At 34.5% G+C, this 18705-nt stretch overlaps 1 protein-coding gene and 1 long non-coding RNA gene across 2 annotated transcripts in view; one reads left to right on the forward strand and one right to left on the reverse strand.

Moving 5' to 3' along the window:
- The first annotated feature begins 3172 nt into the window (after positions 1-3172).
- LOC115063850 lies at positions 3173-14211 on the forward strand. Its single transcript, XR_003843720.1, has 3 exons — positions 3173-3324; positions 9832-9956; positions 14149-14211. It is a non-coding gene; the product is annotated as an uncharacterized LOC115063850 (long non-coding RNA).
- Positions 4697-18705, reverse strand: part of Bche (butyrylcholinesterase) — a 71694-nt gene continuing 57685 nt past the window's right edge. Inside the window, exons 3-4 of the mRNA XM_021196568.1 lie at positions 16559-16725; positions 4697-8939 (exon numbers count right to left, since the gene is read on the reverse strand). Of these exons, the coding sequence (XP_021052227.1) occupies positions 8815-8939; positions 16559-16725 (292 nt within the window). The 3' untranslated portion in view covers positions 4697-8814. The remainder of the gene's footprint in view (positions 8940-16558; positions 16726-18705) is intronic.

An 18705-nucleotide genomic window follows, 5' to 3' on the forward strand; every position in this document is an offset into this window, starting at 1 on the left:
AAGATTAGCAGGTTTTTTGTTTTTGTTTTTGTATTATTTCCTTTATTTATTTATTTCTGTAAAGTAGTTATATTCCAAACACTGACACCCACTGACAGTCTCCCTCCCCCACTCAGATTCCCTCCCCATTTCCTTATCCCCTTGTCCTCCAAAAGGGTGACTCCCTCCCTCAGGCATCCACCCAGCCTAGCCTGGCACATCAAGTCTCTGTAGGATTAAGAACATCTTTTCCCACTGAGGCCAGACAAGGCAGCCCTGTTGGGCAGCTTTAGGGAAAGCCTCTGCTTTGGTTGTTGAGGGTCCCACATGCCTCAGTCTTCTACCTATGTGCCAGGGCCTCCGTCCAACCTATGTTTGCTGTTTGTTTGGTGCTCTGACTCTGAGAACTCCCAGGGTCCATGTTGACATGGTTGGTCTTGTCGAATTGCTTTCCCCTTCAGGGCCCTCAATCCTTTTTCCAACACTTCTATAAGATTCTGCATATTGTTGTTCCTCCTATAGGTTTGCAGACCCATTCAGCTCCCTGGGTACTTTCTCTAGCTCCTTCATTGGAAGCCCTGTGTCCCAGCCAATAGATGACTGTGAGCATCCACTTTTTTATTTGCCAGGCACTGGCATAGCCTCACAAGTTACAACTATATCAGGGTCCTGTCAGCAAAAGCTTGCTGACCTATGCAAAAATGTCTGGGTTTGGTGGTCGTTTATTGGATGGATTCCTGGGTGGGGCAATCTCTGGATGGTTCTTCCTTCCATCTCAGCCCCGAAATTTGTCTCTGTAACCCCTTCCATGGGAGTTTTGTTCCCCATTCTAAGAAGGAATGAAGTATCCACACTTTGTTCTTCCTTCTTCTTGAGTTTCATGTGTTTTGCAAATTGTATCTTGGATACTCAAAGTTTCTGGGCTAACATCCACTTATCAGTGAGTACATATCATGTGTGTTCTTTTGTGATTGGGTTACCTCACTCAGGATGATATTCTCCAGATACATCCATTTGCCTGATAATTTCATAAATTCACTGTTTTTAATAGCTGAGTAGTACTCCATTGTGTAAATGTATCACATTTTCTGTATCCATTCCTCTATTGAGGGACATCTGGGTTCTTTCCAGCTTCTGGCTATTATAAATAAGGCTGCTATGAACATAGTGGAGCATGTGTCCTTATTACAAGTTGGAACATCTTCTGAGTATATGCCCAGGAGAGGTATTGCTAGATCTTCTGGTAGTACTATGTCCAATTTTCTGAAGAACTGCCAGACTGATTCCCAGGGTGGAACAACAATATGAACAAACAAGTACCCCCCAGAGCTTGTGTATCTAGTTGCATATGTAGCAGAGGATGACCTAGTTGGCCATCAATGGGAGGAGAGGCCCTTGGTCTTATGAAGATTATATGCCCCAGTACAGGGGAATGCCAGGGCCAAGAAACAGGAGTGGGTGGTTTGGGGAGCAGGCTGAAGGGAGGTTATAGGGGACTTCTGGGTTAGCATCTGAAATGTAAATGAAGAAAATATCTAATTAAAAAAATTAAAAAGAAAAAGAGAAAAAGAATAAAGCTCTCAGGCCTAAGGTGGCTAAGACCCTGGGGGGGGGGGATAAAAGATTCTGTAACCTATGACCAATGTCTGCCTGTGGGTATTTATATCTCTTTCAGTCAGCTGCTGGGTTGAACCTCACCAAAGACTCTAGGCAGAAGATGCTAGGCTCCTGTCTGCAAGCAGAGCAGAATATGGCGAATAGTGTCAGTAATTGGTGCTTACCAATGGGATGGGTCTCAAGTTCAGCTGGTTATTTGTCCATTCCTTTAACCAATGAATGGGTACAGTAAATATAATTCATTCACACACTGGAATACTATTTATCTATTATAAACAAAGACATCATGAATTGTTCAGGCAAATGGATGGAACTAGAAAATATCATCCTGTGTGAAGCAATAAAGACACCAAAGAACATTCATGTTATGTACTCACTGATAAGTGGATATTAGTCATAAAGTAGAGAAAACTCATGATATAACCTGCAGACATGAAGACATTAAACAAGAAGGAAGGCCCAAGCGAGGATGCTTGAATCTTATTTTGAAGTGGGAATAGTCATGGGAGGCAGAGGCAGGGAGGGAACTTTGTGGTAGAGGGGATGAGAATGGGAATGGGGCAGGGAGTCAGTATCAGGTATGAGAAGAGACAGGAGAGATGTCCATATGTCCATGAGAATGAATGGAAATCTGCAAATGACAGGTTTTTTTTTTTTTTTTGAGGAGGGGGTTGCAGGTTATCTCTAGGACATGACAGACAAGGGATAAAGAAGGCACCCAAGAATAAATGGGGATAAGCTTAGCCAAGATGCCTAACAATGGTGATAAGGCACCAGAAGAGACCACCTCCTGTCTTTAGGGAGAATCCCAGTGGATGGATAAAAAGAACTACATAATCTACAAAATTTTTGATCTAAAAGATTAAAGATCTAAAAGTGCTGAGGTAGTCCTTTTTGTTGGAACCATAGAAGGTTGGAGAAGGTTGACTTACAGGAGTGCAGGGTTCAGAGGGGTTTCCTCTGGTTTGCTATGTGCTTATGTAATCTACTAAGGTAATCTGTGTTCATCAAAGTACAGTTTTGCTTGTTTCATTCATGAAAGCAGAAATTTGAACACTCTTCTAACATTCCATTCTGAAATGATGTTTCCTGGCTTCTTAAGAAAGAGAGTATTTCCTGAGTGGTAAAACTGAGGAAAAAGTGGGAGAAAAATTTTATGCTTCTATACGAGGTCAGGGGAACTTTTAAAACAAACCCATTTCAATTAGTCTATAAACAAAATATTTAATAGTATTTGAAGTGGAAATTTCTGGTTTCTTTTTAAAGTCAGTTATGTCAAATGATGTTTTACTGGAACACATAGGTGAAAGAATATTTTGCTGAAGCAGACAAAGGATGTTTTACTATAACAGATATGTAAAAGAACCCATGATGTTTATGGTTTGCTTTTCTCTACCTTGCTATTCTTTGCTGACAATATGCATTTACTGGTTTACCTTGTATTGCTTTGCTAAGCTTCACTTGTGGTGAGATCATAGAGAGAAACTCACCAAAGAACTTTTGAGGTTTCTGCAATTTTTGCAGACAAGAGCTCATTGACAAGCCTCATGGTTTCTTCTGGATAGAGCTGAAGTTGCTGACTCATGTGTGGTGTCTGCTGAGTGGATTGAAGCTCCTTTGCTGGTCCATGTGTGATGCTTTCTGAGTGTACTGGTCTGCAGCTGCTGATTCATATTTGATGTTTGCTAGTGAACTGGACTGAGAAGAGTGATGATGGTGATGCTCCAGGTAACTATTTCTAAAGATTTATTTATTTATGTATGTATATGAGCACACTGTAGCTGTACATCTGTACAGATGGTTGTGAGCCTTCGTGTGGTTGTTGGGAATTGAATTTTTTATGACCTCTGCTCGCTCCAGTCAACTCCACTCATTCAGGTCAACTCAGATCACTCAGTCCCTGCTTGCTCCAGCCCAAAGCTTCATTTATTATTATACATAAGTACACTATAGCTGACTTCAGAAGCATCAGAAGAGGGTGTCAGATCTCATTACACATGGTTGTGAGCCACCATGTGGTTGCTGGGATTTGAATTCAGGACCTTTGGAAGAACTCTTACCCGCTGAGCCATCTCACCAGCCCCAGGGAACTATTTCTTTTTTTTTTTTCTCTCTCTCTCTTTTTTATTAGATATTTTCTTTATTTACATTTCAAATGCTATCCTGAAAGTTCCTTATACCCTTCCCCTACCCTGCTCCCCTATCCACCCACTACCATTTCTTGACCCTGGCATTCCCCTGTACTGGAGCATAAAAAGTTTATAAGACTTAGGGGCCTCTCTTCCCAGTGATGGCCAACTAGGCCATCTTCTGCTACATATGCAGCTTGAGACATGAGCTCTGGGGGTACTGGTTAGTTCATATTGTTGTTTCACCTATAGGGTTGCAGACCCATTTAGCTCCTTGGGTAGTTTCTCTAGCTCCTCCATTGGGGGCCCTGTGTTCCATCCAATAGATGACTGTGAGCATCCACTTCTGTGTTTGCCAGGCACTGGCATAGCCTCACAAGAGACTACTATATCAGGGTCCCTTCAGCAAAATCTTGCTGGCATATGTGATCCTCAGAATAGGGCACAAAATACCCATGAAAGGAATTACAGAGACAAAGTTTGGAGCTAAGATGAAAGGGAACTCTTTCTAAACAGGTCTAATTCCCCTGTGTCCTAATGACCTTTGTTTTCCATTATACTGGTGGGTGGTAGACTAGAGAGTTAAAACCCTTGTTAGAGTAGCTTAAGAAAACTTTATGCCTACAAGCATTAGTGTATGTTGAGTACTTATGAATATGTTTGCTACAGTTGCTACAATTGGTTATAATTTATATTTTGTAACTATATGAATGTATTTAATGAATATATATTTCATTTATTAACTGTGTTATATAATTTTATATTAATTATAACACCTAATTAAGTGAGTATTTTGTGATCATCATACTGCTTTTCTTATCATCTATTTTCTATCAGATGGATCCACTTAATAAATTTCTTTATCCTACTTCATTGGTGAATGCTAAAAGGTTCATTGTATAAATGAATATGTATACATGCATGACATATTGCTTTTCTATAGGTGCAATAAAATACCAAGACAAAAGGAACTTATAGAAGGAAGTTTTTATTTTGTGCATATGATTCAGAGAGATAACAGTTCACCATGGGAAGTATGATAGCAAGTATCAGGCACGGTGGTTTGAACAGAAACCTGAGAGTTTACATCTTCAAACACAAGTAGAAAGTGGGAAGAGCAAAAAAGATATCTGGTGATGTTAGATAATCTCGACACCTTTTCACAATGATACACCCCTTCCAAGAAGGCGGGACCTCTTAAACCTTCCAAACAACAACTAGTGATCAAGTGTTCAAATATCTGAGCCTGTGGGGGACATTCTCATTCACACCACTTTATTTTCTCATCTGAGAAAGTAGTCTCGCCACCCTTAGCAGAGAGGATGGATCCAAGAATATACCTCTCAGGACTGTTCACTCCATCCTTGTCTAAGAGAATTGACTCTGTATTACACACAGAATTCATAATTACCTTCCCTGAAGGAGATGCCAATGAGGATAATACAGATGTCCACCGGTGCCTACAAATTGTTGTCTATAGATCTTTAAGGATTCTTAAGGTTATGAGGCTTCTAGATGTGAGGTACACTATACTTTTTAAAGAATTTAATGAACTTCAATTCAAGTGGAAGTCTTGGGAATGTTTGAGAATAGATCCTAAGGGTGTAGAATAGCAGTGAAAGGAACATAAAATGGAATCAGGCTGAGATTATTGATATGGACCTATTTAATGGATACTCTATACTTAATATGGAAGCTTTCACAGTTAAAAGGGTTTTATTTGATTAGTAGGCTGTGTATTTCTCAAATGATATTCTATTTAAAATAACTGGAAATGGTTGATAACACTTGGTTTATTGTAATGAAGGGAATTTTAAGACTCAGGAAATTTGGAATGCTGGAGTAGGTGAACCATATAAAACCTAATCCTTAACAGTGGGTGGGGGGCTAGAATACCTGTCACTCACTGCAGAAAACAGTGAGGGGGCAACATGAAAAATGTTAACACTCCATATGCTTGGATAGACATCAGTACATTTGAACAGCCATTGTTGTTCTTCTATCTGATCTTAGAGCTGAAGATACTAATGCTCAGTGGATAAATTAATTGTAATGGGTTCAACTGGTCCCCAAAGTAGCAGAGCTCAAGTGGCATCATTGAATTTCCAAAGACACAGCAAGTATGGCATTGTAATAGGCAGTATAGGCAAAGCAATATGTGTAATAGTCTAACCCATAGGGACCTTTGGTACTGAATAATTAAGCATAGTGTTTCTAGGGATGAAAGAGAAGACTACTAAGTGTTGTCTCATCTGTGTACACAGAAATGCTCTAGAATAAAAGCAAGAAAGGATAAAATTCCTTCTAGCAATCAAGAATATTTGCCTGTCAGTTTCCAGACTTGTGTCAGCCCAAACACCTACAATTCCTTGATTGAGAAGGCCAGTTCCCCCACAGGATCATTTTAACATGCTGAAGAGTTTTATTTTTAGCCTTCCTCCTGTCCTTTCCTGGAAGGACTCATGGCTTTTAACTAGGATAAATAGACAGTGAACAATATAAACAGTCAGTTTTGCATGACCTGTTGTGTACTAGTCTATAACTGATATTGATTCTGGGAAATCTGTAAAGGTAAGCTTCTTGCTACAGGTAGAAAAAATACATAATACATAGTAAATAATTAGAGTCAAGATTCTGTTCAAGACATGATTATCATTGATATGAATGATTCTGTCTTATATTAAAACATGTTTACATGTATATACATATATTAATCAATTATTTGTGTTTTCTTCCCTGTACATGTTTATCATGCATTGATAAATCAATTGAGATAATATTGTTTAAGTGTAAGTCTATATTATCATATTTAGGTTATAAGGCACTACAAGACTAAACATTCTTTGACAAACTTTGCTAACTGTTCTAAAATAGATAACACATTTGCAGTTGTGTATGGGATAGTTAAAGTATGTTAGGTGGAATTATGAACTGATCATTGAAATTAAAAGCATGACTTAAGAGAATATAGCTCTGTGTCATGCTGAAAAGGAATGGATTTGTAATGACTAATTATGGTGCCACTTTGACAACATCTAGATTCAAGTTAATCCAAGCAAGTTTCAGGGCATTCCTGTGAGTGATTTTCCTGATGAGGATATTTGAAATAGGAATATGAGTCCTAAACCTGAGATGAGCCTTATGGTGGCCTCATAGATCAAAGGGCATGAAAGAAGGGACATTTGCTTTTTAATTGTTTGCTCTAACTCTTGCTGTCAAGTTCATCAATCTTCTTGCAGAAGCATACCTTCACTGATATTGGAACCTACTTCTTTGAGATGCCAAACTAAACTCAAGGAGAGATGCTCTCCAGGACTTCTCTGGGCTTATACCACTTTATTGTGACTACCGATACATTCAAACATGTGTCTTTAACAACTTCTATAATCTAGGCCTCTCCAGGGTGAGGCAGACATTGTTATACTACTAGGCTATATTCCATAAGGCACTAAAATAAGCTCTTTTTAAAATATGCATTCATTTTGTCTAGTCTGTTTCTTGAGAGAACCCTAATACAAATTTGTATGCATCTTAGATTTGGTAGTCACCTGTTCTTTTCTTTTTCACTTTGTGTAAGAATGTTGGATTTAAGTTACTTGTAGACTAAGGAAATTACTCATGGATTACATTTCAGTATAAAGGAATGGCAAGTAACTCTTCACATTCAGTATATTTAGGCAAAGCCTCTCTCACCCTACATACTGCCTTTGCAAACAGGCTTTTGATGAGAACAGGTACTGTTGAGTACAGTACATACAAGCTTGATATAGAATTTCACTAACTCTTGATTTTCTTGTCTTTCCTCCACAATGTGCAGATTGTCCTATTTATTAGTCATTGAGCTAAGTGTGTCACAGCTAAAATTATATTAATAATCATTGAAGAAATTATGATTGACATGAGTTTAATTACATTACTTTTGAAATTATCCTCATCATTATAAACTTCATCATACTATTTTTGAAAATGAAAATTCAGTATAACAAGGTTCTTTTTAGAAGAAGGAGATTTGTTATTTTAGTTCTTATAAACCACTAACATAAACATTTTTCAATATATAGATGATCAAAATAATGTTCTGATCTGCCTTAACTAGCAACAGTTATTTGTATACAATCTAAAGTATACTTTTTTGTCATATATTCAGAATGATATACAAACTCACCTAAATAAGTGACAGTTCAATGGCTTTGTTTGGTGTTACATTTCCTCAAGCACTAACCCTAAGGAAGACTGATATGATGTGGAGTTTGGGTCCACAGACACTTAATCCATGAATAATTTAAACCAAACTTTTGTTTCAGCTATGAATATGTTAAAGGTGAGATCTCCAAGAGTTCGCAGACGCTGATTTCTGCTATCCAGCCTATAGCGCAGTGTGAGGCCCAGTATTCTATTCTAAAATTCCTGTGCATATTAGAACCACGTATTTTCTTTGGATGTTGAATTATGGATGGCACATGATTCATGTGGCAAATCATGCTCATGAAATGATACCTGAAGCATGATTTCTCTCTCAGAAGAGCCAGTTGGCATGATTTTCAACAGCACTTGAAATTCCTTGCTTTTGTTGTTAGCCATATTTTATTTCCCAGATGCGGTGGCTCTTACTTTGATATTCTCTCATGCCTCTAAATATATGAATAGCCAACTTTTTGTTTGTTTTACTATTTGATATTGATACTAGACTTATAAATACATTATAGGCAACAGTAATATAAACTATAACATCCATTGCCTCAAAATCCAATTCAGATTTTAGCAATAGTTTTATACAGGTAGCTCTGAAAATACTGGATTGAATAGAAGTGGATGATGTAACTTTTAGGTAAAAGCTGTAATGTTATTGAGAAAAGTAATATCAAAGCAGCATGTAATTTACATTGTGATAATTAATAAAAACAACTTCTAATGACTCAGTTCTGAGACATTAGGTAAAATACTAGGTGAAAAGTATAAGATCAATATTCTCATTTGGCATTTCTTCTCTGCTGTGTAATAGCATTCTTGGTATATATGGAGAGAGCTACTGGTGTATTTGCCTTCATCTACAGTAAAATGAACATTCTATAAAGGGTAAATCTATTAATTAGAGAGCTGTACAACTCTCTTTCTTGCTAGTGTAATCGTTAAATTGATTTTGCCAGTCCATCATGTAATTGCTCCAACGATGAAATCCTGCCTTCCACTCTTGCTCTGTTTCATCAATATCTCCTGTAAAACATAGAATACATTGCATTAATCTGAAGTTTAATATCTGTTTACATTACCTGAAAATAATTCTAATTATAGATGCCATTTTCTGCAAGTATACTTCACAGCAAGATTTTAGTTTTCATTATGTATTATCAGCTTCACTTACTACTGACAAAGCCCTTAATATATTTTTGTGTAGCATATTAAACAATGCAACTAAAATGTATATAAATAAAAATGAAGTGAAAGTACAAATTGGATCATGTCAATTTATATTATATGTCCTTTCATTATCTACCCAGAAGACATGTAGATATTGCTTCTATTATTTAACTCTTTAGAGAATTATAAAAACTTCATGCTTCATGTTACAAAATACCACCAAGGTAATATCTTCAATCAACATACTTACATGTGTGAACATTTATTTACTAATACATAAAGAGAGTTTTGTAATTATCATGCCATACAGATTTTACACTCATTAAAATACATTTCATTCCATATGATGCTCCGTTGCTTATGCTGTTGATCATGTGACAGCAGCTTAATAACTCCTTTATAAAACAGAAAAATAAGAAAATATTGGCCTTCAAGTAAATTGTGAATCACAAGTATTTTCATGTGATGATTACATTAGTAATCATATTCTTCGTGTATATGTGTTTGAAAAGAAAAAGAAATTTTTAAGAATGGAAAGGCTAAGAGTATAAAGTGGAAGCAAATTTAAAAAAGTAGAATTGTGGATTGAATTTCTAGTAAAATATTGATTATATCATTAAAAATTAAGGCAGTAGATTCTTCATCAGAAGAAGATATCTATGGGCACTTTCCTTTGCATTTAGAGAGAATTCTTATTTATAGAAGAAATTATGAATTGTAACATAGTTTCTTCTTTTCTTCTTTACAGTAAAACAACGTATGGCTTGAACATTGGGATGTGAAAAAGCACCACAATATGTCATGTCATGATTATTTTTTGAAGAGGTTGAATCTGTTGAGGAACTTTCCTCAGAATTTTTGGAAAGACTATTTGTAAGGCTCCCTCTACTGATGTGCTATAATGGTCATTAAATAGAAGTATATGTATGAAAATTGATTTATTTCACTTGAGAAATAAAGAACAGTGAAAGGAGTACTTATCTAGTGTCTTCAGCTTGTCACATCATTAATATTTGTGAAATAGAGAAACACAGAAAAACTAAAACCTACACAAATATGACGTAAATTTTAAAAAATTGAGGTATTAATAACATATATGGAAGTAATGAAGGGTAAGAACTATGTCAGCTAGTTAAAACAAGAAAAATAAAACAAACAAACCCTTCCATTCATAAAATTATGTGTTCATGGTTTTTTACCCAGGAGACATGACAATATCTTAAACAAAATATTTTTAATTATGCATCATAGAATCAGAAAAATTCTAATGCAGAAGCTTAGTCATCTGTACTATTTCTTGAATTAAAAAATTACCAGTCAGAGGCAAATTTAACATTGAATATTTCCAAACTACAGAAAAAGATACTTGGGATACTTTTAAAAAATTATTAGAAATTAAATATAAAGTACAAATAAATATAATGAAAATAACAAAACTAGCATATTCTTGATACGAACTGGCAAACCAAAACCAACATTGCCTGAGGAATGAACTGTGTGTCAGGATGAGTATCATAATGCCAAGCAGGAGAACCCTGAATGCAGCAAAAACCAATACATCCAGGAATCAACAACCAGGACCGCTAGACCCTCACTTTAAATTGCTGAGCAGCTGTACTTGATGTAGAATTTCTAGCATGATGCAAAGGATGCTTTGTTCAGGGTCCCTGGTTGTCAGGATCAGCTCCCCAGCATGCCTTCCTATTAAGAGTTCAGTGCCAGTGTGTTCTCTTTCCTGATCCTGGACCATGCCTCTGCCAGTTCATTATGAGTGAGCAGGTGTCATTTTTATGTGGGGCTTCACGGATAGCACAGCTCTATTCAAGGGCTTTAGAACAGAGCATACATACACTCTGTACACAGTTATCATATTAATTGATTAAAATGAAAAGAAGGAAATTTATTTTTTATAATATTTGGTTATACTACCCAAAATTGTATAAAAATTTGCTAGATGTAAACTATTATGGAATAACAATCTACATGAACCTTTAGTTCTTTAGAAATTATTATTTTCCCAATTTTTGGTATTTTATAGATAATTTATAACATGATTTATTACTTTTGGAATAATAACAATTTTATATGGTTTGTATTAGCTAATTTTAAAAATCCAATGTCTTTTTAAAAAGAATTTCTATTATATTTTGAAATTTTAATATAATCACATCATTTCCCCATTCCTTTCCTCCCTCCAAAACCCCCCAAATGCCCCTCCTTGCCTGTTTTCCAACCCATGGCCTCTTTTTTCTTTAATTGTTATATGTATATTTATATATTTCTATCTGCCACCTAACCTAGCCACCCAACAAAGAAAGGAGAATATCGAGTGATATTCTGAAAAGATTGTTACACTGGAATTAGTCATTCCAATGTACAATTTAACAACATATTAATGTCTTCAAAAGGATAGAAATAAATTATGTACTAAACATGAAAGAAAGCTTTTTAAGCTTTTGAAAATAGTCAATGACAACAATTATATGAATAAAATTAAATTCAGCAAAGTTAAAACTGTTCTTTACAATAAGTTAAATAACAAGTGATACAGTTTATTTTCTAGACAATAGTTGTCTAATTTCAAAGTGCCAAATGCACAAAAAACATGAATATTTATAATAAGATTTACATAAATCAATTCAACTTAAGTCATATTTTGACCTAAGTACTTCTTGAAAAAAGAAAAGTTCTATATAAATAAGCTAGCAATCCCCATCTGAATTTCTCTGGCATATTCATGGAACATAAATACGATGTGATTCAACATATATAGATATGAACAAGGTAAATTATTTCATAACCATTAAATTTCTACCTAGTACTAAAACAAAATCACTTTTAATTTTTAAAAATTATATTCACTGTGTGTAGGTCTTTATCGGAGGAGGGGCTGTGCAAGTAAGTGGAATGTAGAGAGATGACAGAAGAAGGCCTCCAATTTCCTGGAGCTGGAGTTATGGGCAGCTATGAGCTGCCCAACATGGGTGCATAGGGTCCTCTGCAAAAGCAGCATAAACTCTTAGCTGTTGAGCCCTCTCCCCAACTGGTAAATTTAATTTTTATCTAATTTGTTTCTATGAGTGATTCAGTCACTTTTAAATTGCTTCAAACTGCAAAAAAATATGTTACTAGATATAAAACAGGAGCAGTGTGCTCTATTTGCATGAGTTTGGTGGGTTGTGGATATAGTGGAGACTATAAATGAATAATTTTGTTTGCTTATTTGATGATTCACAGGAATAAAAATGGAAAAGAGAAGTGGATAGGCATGAGAGGCTGTATTTAAATTCATTTTTGTTATCATTGTCTCTTCTCACATTTGTGTCTCATCTGCAAATAAAAAGACTCTCTTCTCTGTGAAAATGATTACTCTTCTTTGTCTTAAAAACAAAAAGAGTGAGCAAACTTCAAGCAAAACTGAAATTCTTTTGTTAAGACCGAGGAAAGGGGATGTTTTTGGTCCCTTGGGCAATGGTACACTGAATAAAATTGAAACTTACATCTCATATTTCTGAGGATAAAACTCAAGGCTCAGGGCACCAGAACTTTTGAGTGGGTTTTGTTAATGAATGAATGATACCTCATTATTCTATCAGTACACATACAGGAATTGAGAAGTTATCTCAGTTTTGCTATTAAAAATTATTATTTTATTTTATTGTTAATAAAAACTCTCTCTGATCTTACAGATGAAGGCTTCACTTTTTTGATGTCTTCATTTATAAAGGACGCATCTTCTAGTCCCTTCAACCTCACAGTTCGGATATAAATATATGAGTCCAGTATACAAATACTCAGTCCACAGTAGGCAATGAAAAATATCCCAAATTTCTCATGAAAATAGTTAGAGGAAGAATTCAAGTTGACAAATATTGACTTTTGCTATTCTTGATTTAAAAATCACCAAATTCCGGAATTGAACAAAGGCGACTGAAAGTCCTAACTCCCATCACTGTCTCACTTTCCTAAGTTCAACCTAAGTTAAGGACAGTATCAAAAATTGATAACACTTCAGGCAATAGATCAAAGACATATTCATTTTCCTGTCATAATTTTGATGTTGAATAAGATTCCAGAGAGAGTCACATTATAATGGAGTTGGGTATTGTAAAGGCTTCATGTACTATGACAGAAAGATAGTTTGATTTAATCATGAAGTTAACTTTTGTCTACTTATTTTTATCATGGTGATAAATCCATATATTGTAATGAAATACTTTCCTCCAAATCACTTTTACAAGGTCTTATCTTTAGTTTTTAGTCTTGCTAACTAATTGGAGGTATTGGTAAATGATTCTGGAAATGACCAAGTTAAAGTACGATTGAATTGTCCAGTAAATTTTTTTTCCATTTTTGAACATGTGTGCATGATGTTTTCCAGACAACCAGTGTCTCTCCTGCTCACTCTGCGAATCCCTTATGTTCCCCTACCAAGACTGATACTGTGCTTATTTACATAATTTTGGGGGATCAAAATTCCAGTCCTTATATTTATTAGGGAACAATTTAAACACTGAGTCTTCTCCCCAAACCCCTAAGAGCACTTAAATCTACATATTGTCTTCCTTAATTTCAGGGAGAAATACTGCTCACCAGTTACTCAAGCAGTTGAGAAGTCATTGTGTCTAATGCATATCCTTACAAAGCTAATATATTTACCTTGAAGTCCATCATTTATTCTTCATGAGAAATTATTTCTATCACTGTAAAATGAATAATTTCTGTCCCTTTGTAAAAATAAATATGAAGTACTATACTGTAATATTCTTACTACAAATATGAACCTGAACATATGACATAAACACTGAACATTTTATTTTTTGAGGTACATGAAACAATGGCCAGATATTGACCGAAGTACAGCCTAGAAGTGAAGTGCTGGAATCTGTGTGTTTAAAAAAGTCTTAAGAGTCATAACTTTGAGAACGTTTTTTGCTTAAATGTAAACTATGGATGAAGTGGTGTTTAGAAAGCTTATTGCTTTTCTATGTGAAGTGAAGTAAGCATTTCTTGTTTCAATAAAAGCACTCTGTAGTAATTCTTTGAAATTTTCTTTTGTTTGTAGAGCTACCTTTGGAAGAAATTAAACTTCAACCATAGCCTTATAATATGTGAAACATTAATGGTAAGAACAATGAAAGTTTTATATCTTGAAAAATATTGGTTATGGCATGTGGCTTGACATTATATACGTTTAGATATAATCTCCCTAAAATTATTTGCTTTAAAATTCAAAGAATATAATCTCAAACTTGGTTAAATGTAAGAATTTTAAATGAATACATTGTTCCAAAACCCATATAATTTATTTGCTTTAAAGTTTAATACATGTGTGGGCACATGTACATGTGTGTACATATTATTCATTACTCTCTCTTTATCTTTGTATCATGTGTGTGTGTTTGTATATATGTTCAAATAGACTGGCTGACCAGAGAAGCCCCCATACCAAATGTCTCTGTGCCTGTTTTACCCAGGATAAGATTAGGTGCTACCACATTCAGCTTTATAAAGGTTCATGTGGAGAATCTAACCCCCAAAATTGGGAGTGATAGTGAGAATCTACTAATTTTTTGACTCAGAATGTATTAGATATTTAAATACAAAATAATATTCAAGAAGCACTAAATTTAACCCAAAGGAAATAAGGACATTTTTCAAATTTTGCTTAAATTATAAAGATGTTCAGTGCTATCACAAGCAGCTACAGTTGACCAAAATGGACATTTTGGTGACAGTAAATATTTTTTTCACATGGAAATTTTGCATCCAACTTTTAAAAATGCTTGTTTATCAATCACAGCACACCAAAAAGTAAGTTATTACAGATTCTGTGCGCTTGAACAATTACTCTGCTGCCTTGTCATAAGCAATACATTTATATTCATCTCCTCAGTTACTCATTAATTTTTCTTCAAAGTAGAGCCCCATACTATCATTTAAACAGACTTCCCATAGAGATTAGAATATGTGGTTTGTGGTATATTCAATGGTATCTGTTTTGGTTTCTTGGCAGATTGAGTTACCTCATTGTTACTCTCAGACGGAGGACACAAGGACAGCACTGTTGCTCTGCCAAGGGACACAGAGACCCATTTTTGGATATATATTATGTCACAGAACATTTAGTCATACTCACAGCACAGATATATCATTAACCTCTTTCAAACAGATGGAGTAGAAATTGCAAGCTTGGGGATCAAAGTCCAATAATCAAAGGGCATATGAAACAAACTGACTCACCTCTCATGAGCTTAGGGTTTTTCTAAAACTAACCCAAAAATCTCTGAAGAAGAATCCAAAAAATGTACATTACAATGTACTTTGACAATGAGAATGGAAGAGATAGCCTGATAAGCAATGGCTGGTTGAAATCAGTCACTTTTTATTAATTAAAATGATCCTGTATTTTAATATAAACAAAACACATCTAAATTTAGAGCAAACACCAATGATTTTTAAAGAAACATTAAAATACTATTCCATACATATTTAAGTTTGATCATAAATATAAATTACTTCTCAACAAAGACAATATATTTAAATGGCCAAATAAAATTGAAGAATTAAAAATTAAAATTGAAAACACTTTCACTGTTTCAATAATAATTGTTCTATAGATACACATGAAATAACTAAATTCGAATGACTTAAAAACAAAATAATTATTGATAAAATGAGTGAAAATTCAACAAAAAATTACATCTACCAATCATAAAGAATTACTGTATACTACAGAATGAAATGGCACTCCATTAACATTTCATTTTGACATGTAGTAATAATAAAATATAATTTCTGAATATGGTTACTAATATTAGACTAAAAGTATATCTAGTTATAAAGCATCTTAGAGATATAAACATTAAATTCCTTTCTAAGATTAAAATTAGAATCTATATCTTCAAAATTGAGGCAATAATTATTTCATGTTTAATATTAACCACATTTGAGAGAGAATATATTACATATTCTTTCTGTGTATGTGTACAAGTGCTTATACAAGCACATACTCTGTATGTTTAGATAGGCTCTCTCACTGAATGTAGAGTTCATTGACCATACTGGACTTGGTGCCCTCATCTCCAAGGTGTCCTCCTGCCTTGGCCTCACAGCAGCAGGATTATAGGGATGTGATGGCCATAAGTGGTGCTTGCGACAAAACTCAAGTTCTCATATTCTACAGCAAGTACTTTACCTGATAAGTTATCCATCTTACTAAGCCCACTATATTTCTTTTATTTTTTGAAAATGTTTTTCATACAGTATATTCTGATCAAAAACTTATTGCCCTCATCTCCTCTCAGATCCTCCCATGTCCCTGTCCATCCAAAGACATATTTTTCTCTCTTTTTTTTCTTTAGAAAAGAATCAGTTAAATCATATTGGCATATGGCCTACGATCAAGTTTCCAGAATTTTGCACTATGCACAACATATTAAAGAAGAAAATGAAAAAAAAAAAAAAAGACATACCTGTCATTTCCAAGACTTTTGGAAAAAATAGTCTCCAGAAGTGACACTGGGGAGCACGGAGTTTAGAGTATATTTTTGACTTCTCTGTGTTCAATGTTAGGTATTTTTGTTCAGTACTTGTGAAGACAGGCCACATTGTGCTATTGCCCTGGCTCCCATTGGGATGTCTAGAAAATTAAACAGAGACATCATAGTTTTTATGAAATCATTGTCCTCTGAACCTGCTAAAAAATTTCTAACAATCAGAAAAAAAGTGACTACATTAAGATGACAACAAGAATAAATGAACTGATATCCAGGATGCCTAGAATATATTTACTTTATTTTTAATATCTTGAACTACCATGTTAAAGGAAATTAGAGGAACTGAAATTCAGTGTATCTATTGCAGTGTAATATTGGAAATATTTTAATTTTTAGAAAATATGTCTTAATTTATACATCAACACACTCACAAAGACAATATGTTACTTTTACTCCATTATCTTTCTCTATCAGATTTAAACTTTTCATAGTCAATATTAACACCACTGATTCAATCCTCGTGATCCCTATTACATTGTGTTAATTCTCATTGATAGAGTCTCGAAATGGCATTAAGAATCTCCTTATTATACTTTGATCTCACTCTTCTAGGAAAGTGGTATGCCTCATTTTTAATCCTCTTATTAATCTTTTGTTTTACTCTTTAAAAATTCTTTATTAGAGCCAACAAAAGTGTTTCAGCAGGTAAAGGCAATTGCCCCTCCCCTCCCCAAGTTAGATAACTTCAGTTTGTTTCTAGATAAAAGGAGGGATTTTATTCCTGAAAGTTGTTCTTTGGTTTACACATGGATTATTTATAATATATATGCAATTAAAATTTCAATAATTTGCCCTTGAATTCAGATCAAATTAATGAACATGACAGAAATACTTTTTTAAAAATATTTTCAAGTATTTAAACCAGTCAATATGAATTCGAATCATTCTCATTCATATCCATCCTTGTTTCCTTAAAAGGTTAGAGTGAGAACAACTATGGAAATGAAGGACCATCAGGGCAAACCACCCTGAAACTAGGAATAGTAGAGATAGGCAAATCATCCTTGAAAAGAGATAACCAAAGAAATTGGATTTTGGGTAAAATAATGAAAGGAAATTATAAACAGAACCAGAAAGATATTTGAGAAAGCCAGAGAGGGAACAGGGATAGTATGTGAACAATGAATCTGCAACCTACTCCAAATAATGATAAGAGCTAAGAAGCTAGACTAGAGTTGGGATATTAGTGTTGTCATATTTATATCTGACAATGGGAAAAGACAGTGGTATTTTACTTGCATCTGTTTACTGTAGTTGAGACCTCAGTTGTAATGTGCTATGTAGAATACTATGTAAGTCTGTGATGTAAGTATTGGTATTTCTTTAATGAAGAGAGGTTTAAAGTGATAAAAATAAAAAATTCTTTAGGTTCTCTCAGTTTTTTCCCTTACACAAAATTACGAAAGGAAAAATTCTACTTGAGCTTTCTGTAAACTTCCTATGAAAAACTAAATCATTCATATAGGACTTATATATTGTTATGAGAAAGAAATTTGCAAGCAGTGTTAGGAGATATAAAACTTTGAGATTGAGAGGAAACTCTGAAATGAAGAAAGTTTGGAAGAAAAGCTGCTGTTCATCCAAAATAGTTATCTAGAGGCAGATTGTCCCAGGAACGTGCATTGAATAAGCCCCATAAATTCACATTTCATCACAGTCATAGGAATACTCAAGCATGAATTTAGGAGCTTTAGCAACAAATAGCTTCCTGATGGACTAGTTGATTTTATGGAGGAAATGGATGATTGAGTAAGGATTATTAATAACCAGAGCTATTTAAGCTATACCAGTATCAACCTAGAAATGAAACTTCCAGCTTTAGGGTATTATTTGAAGGAGGTCAAGAGGAAAATGTAGCCTGATCACAGATGGCACATTGCCTGGGAGAATCATGGAGTTCTTCACCTTTCTTTAAAAGCTGTAGAAACCAACAAGTCCAGCTGCTGGAGGCTGGATATTAAATAAAGAGAACCACTGGTGTGATTCAAAATGGCAATTTTGATGCTACTAAACTACCCACTTTCATTCTAATTCCTCTCTAATTAACTTATGGAAATGTTTTA

This window comes from Mus pahari, chromosome 4, assembly GCF_900095145.1.
Source record: "Mus pahari chromosome 4, PAHARI_EIJ_v1.1, whole genome shotgun sequence".
Lineage (NCBI taxonomy): Eukaryota > Metazoa > Chordata > Mammalia > Rodentia > Muridae > Mus > Mus pahari.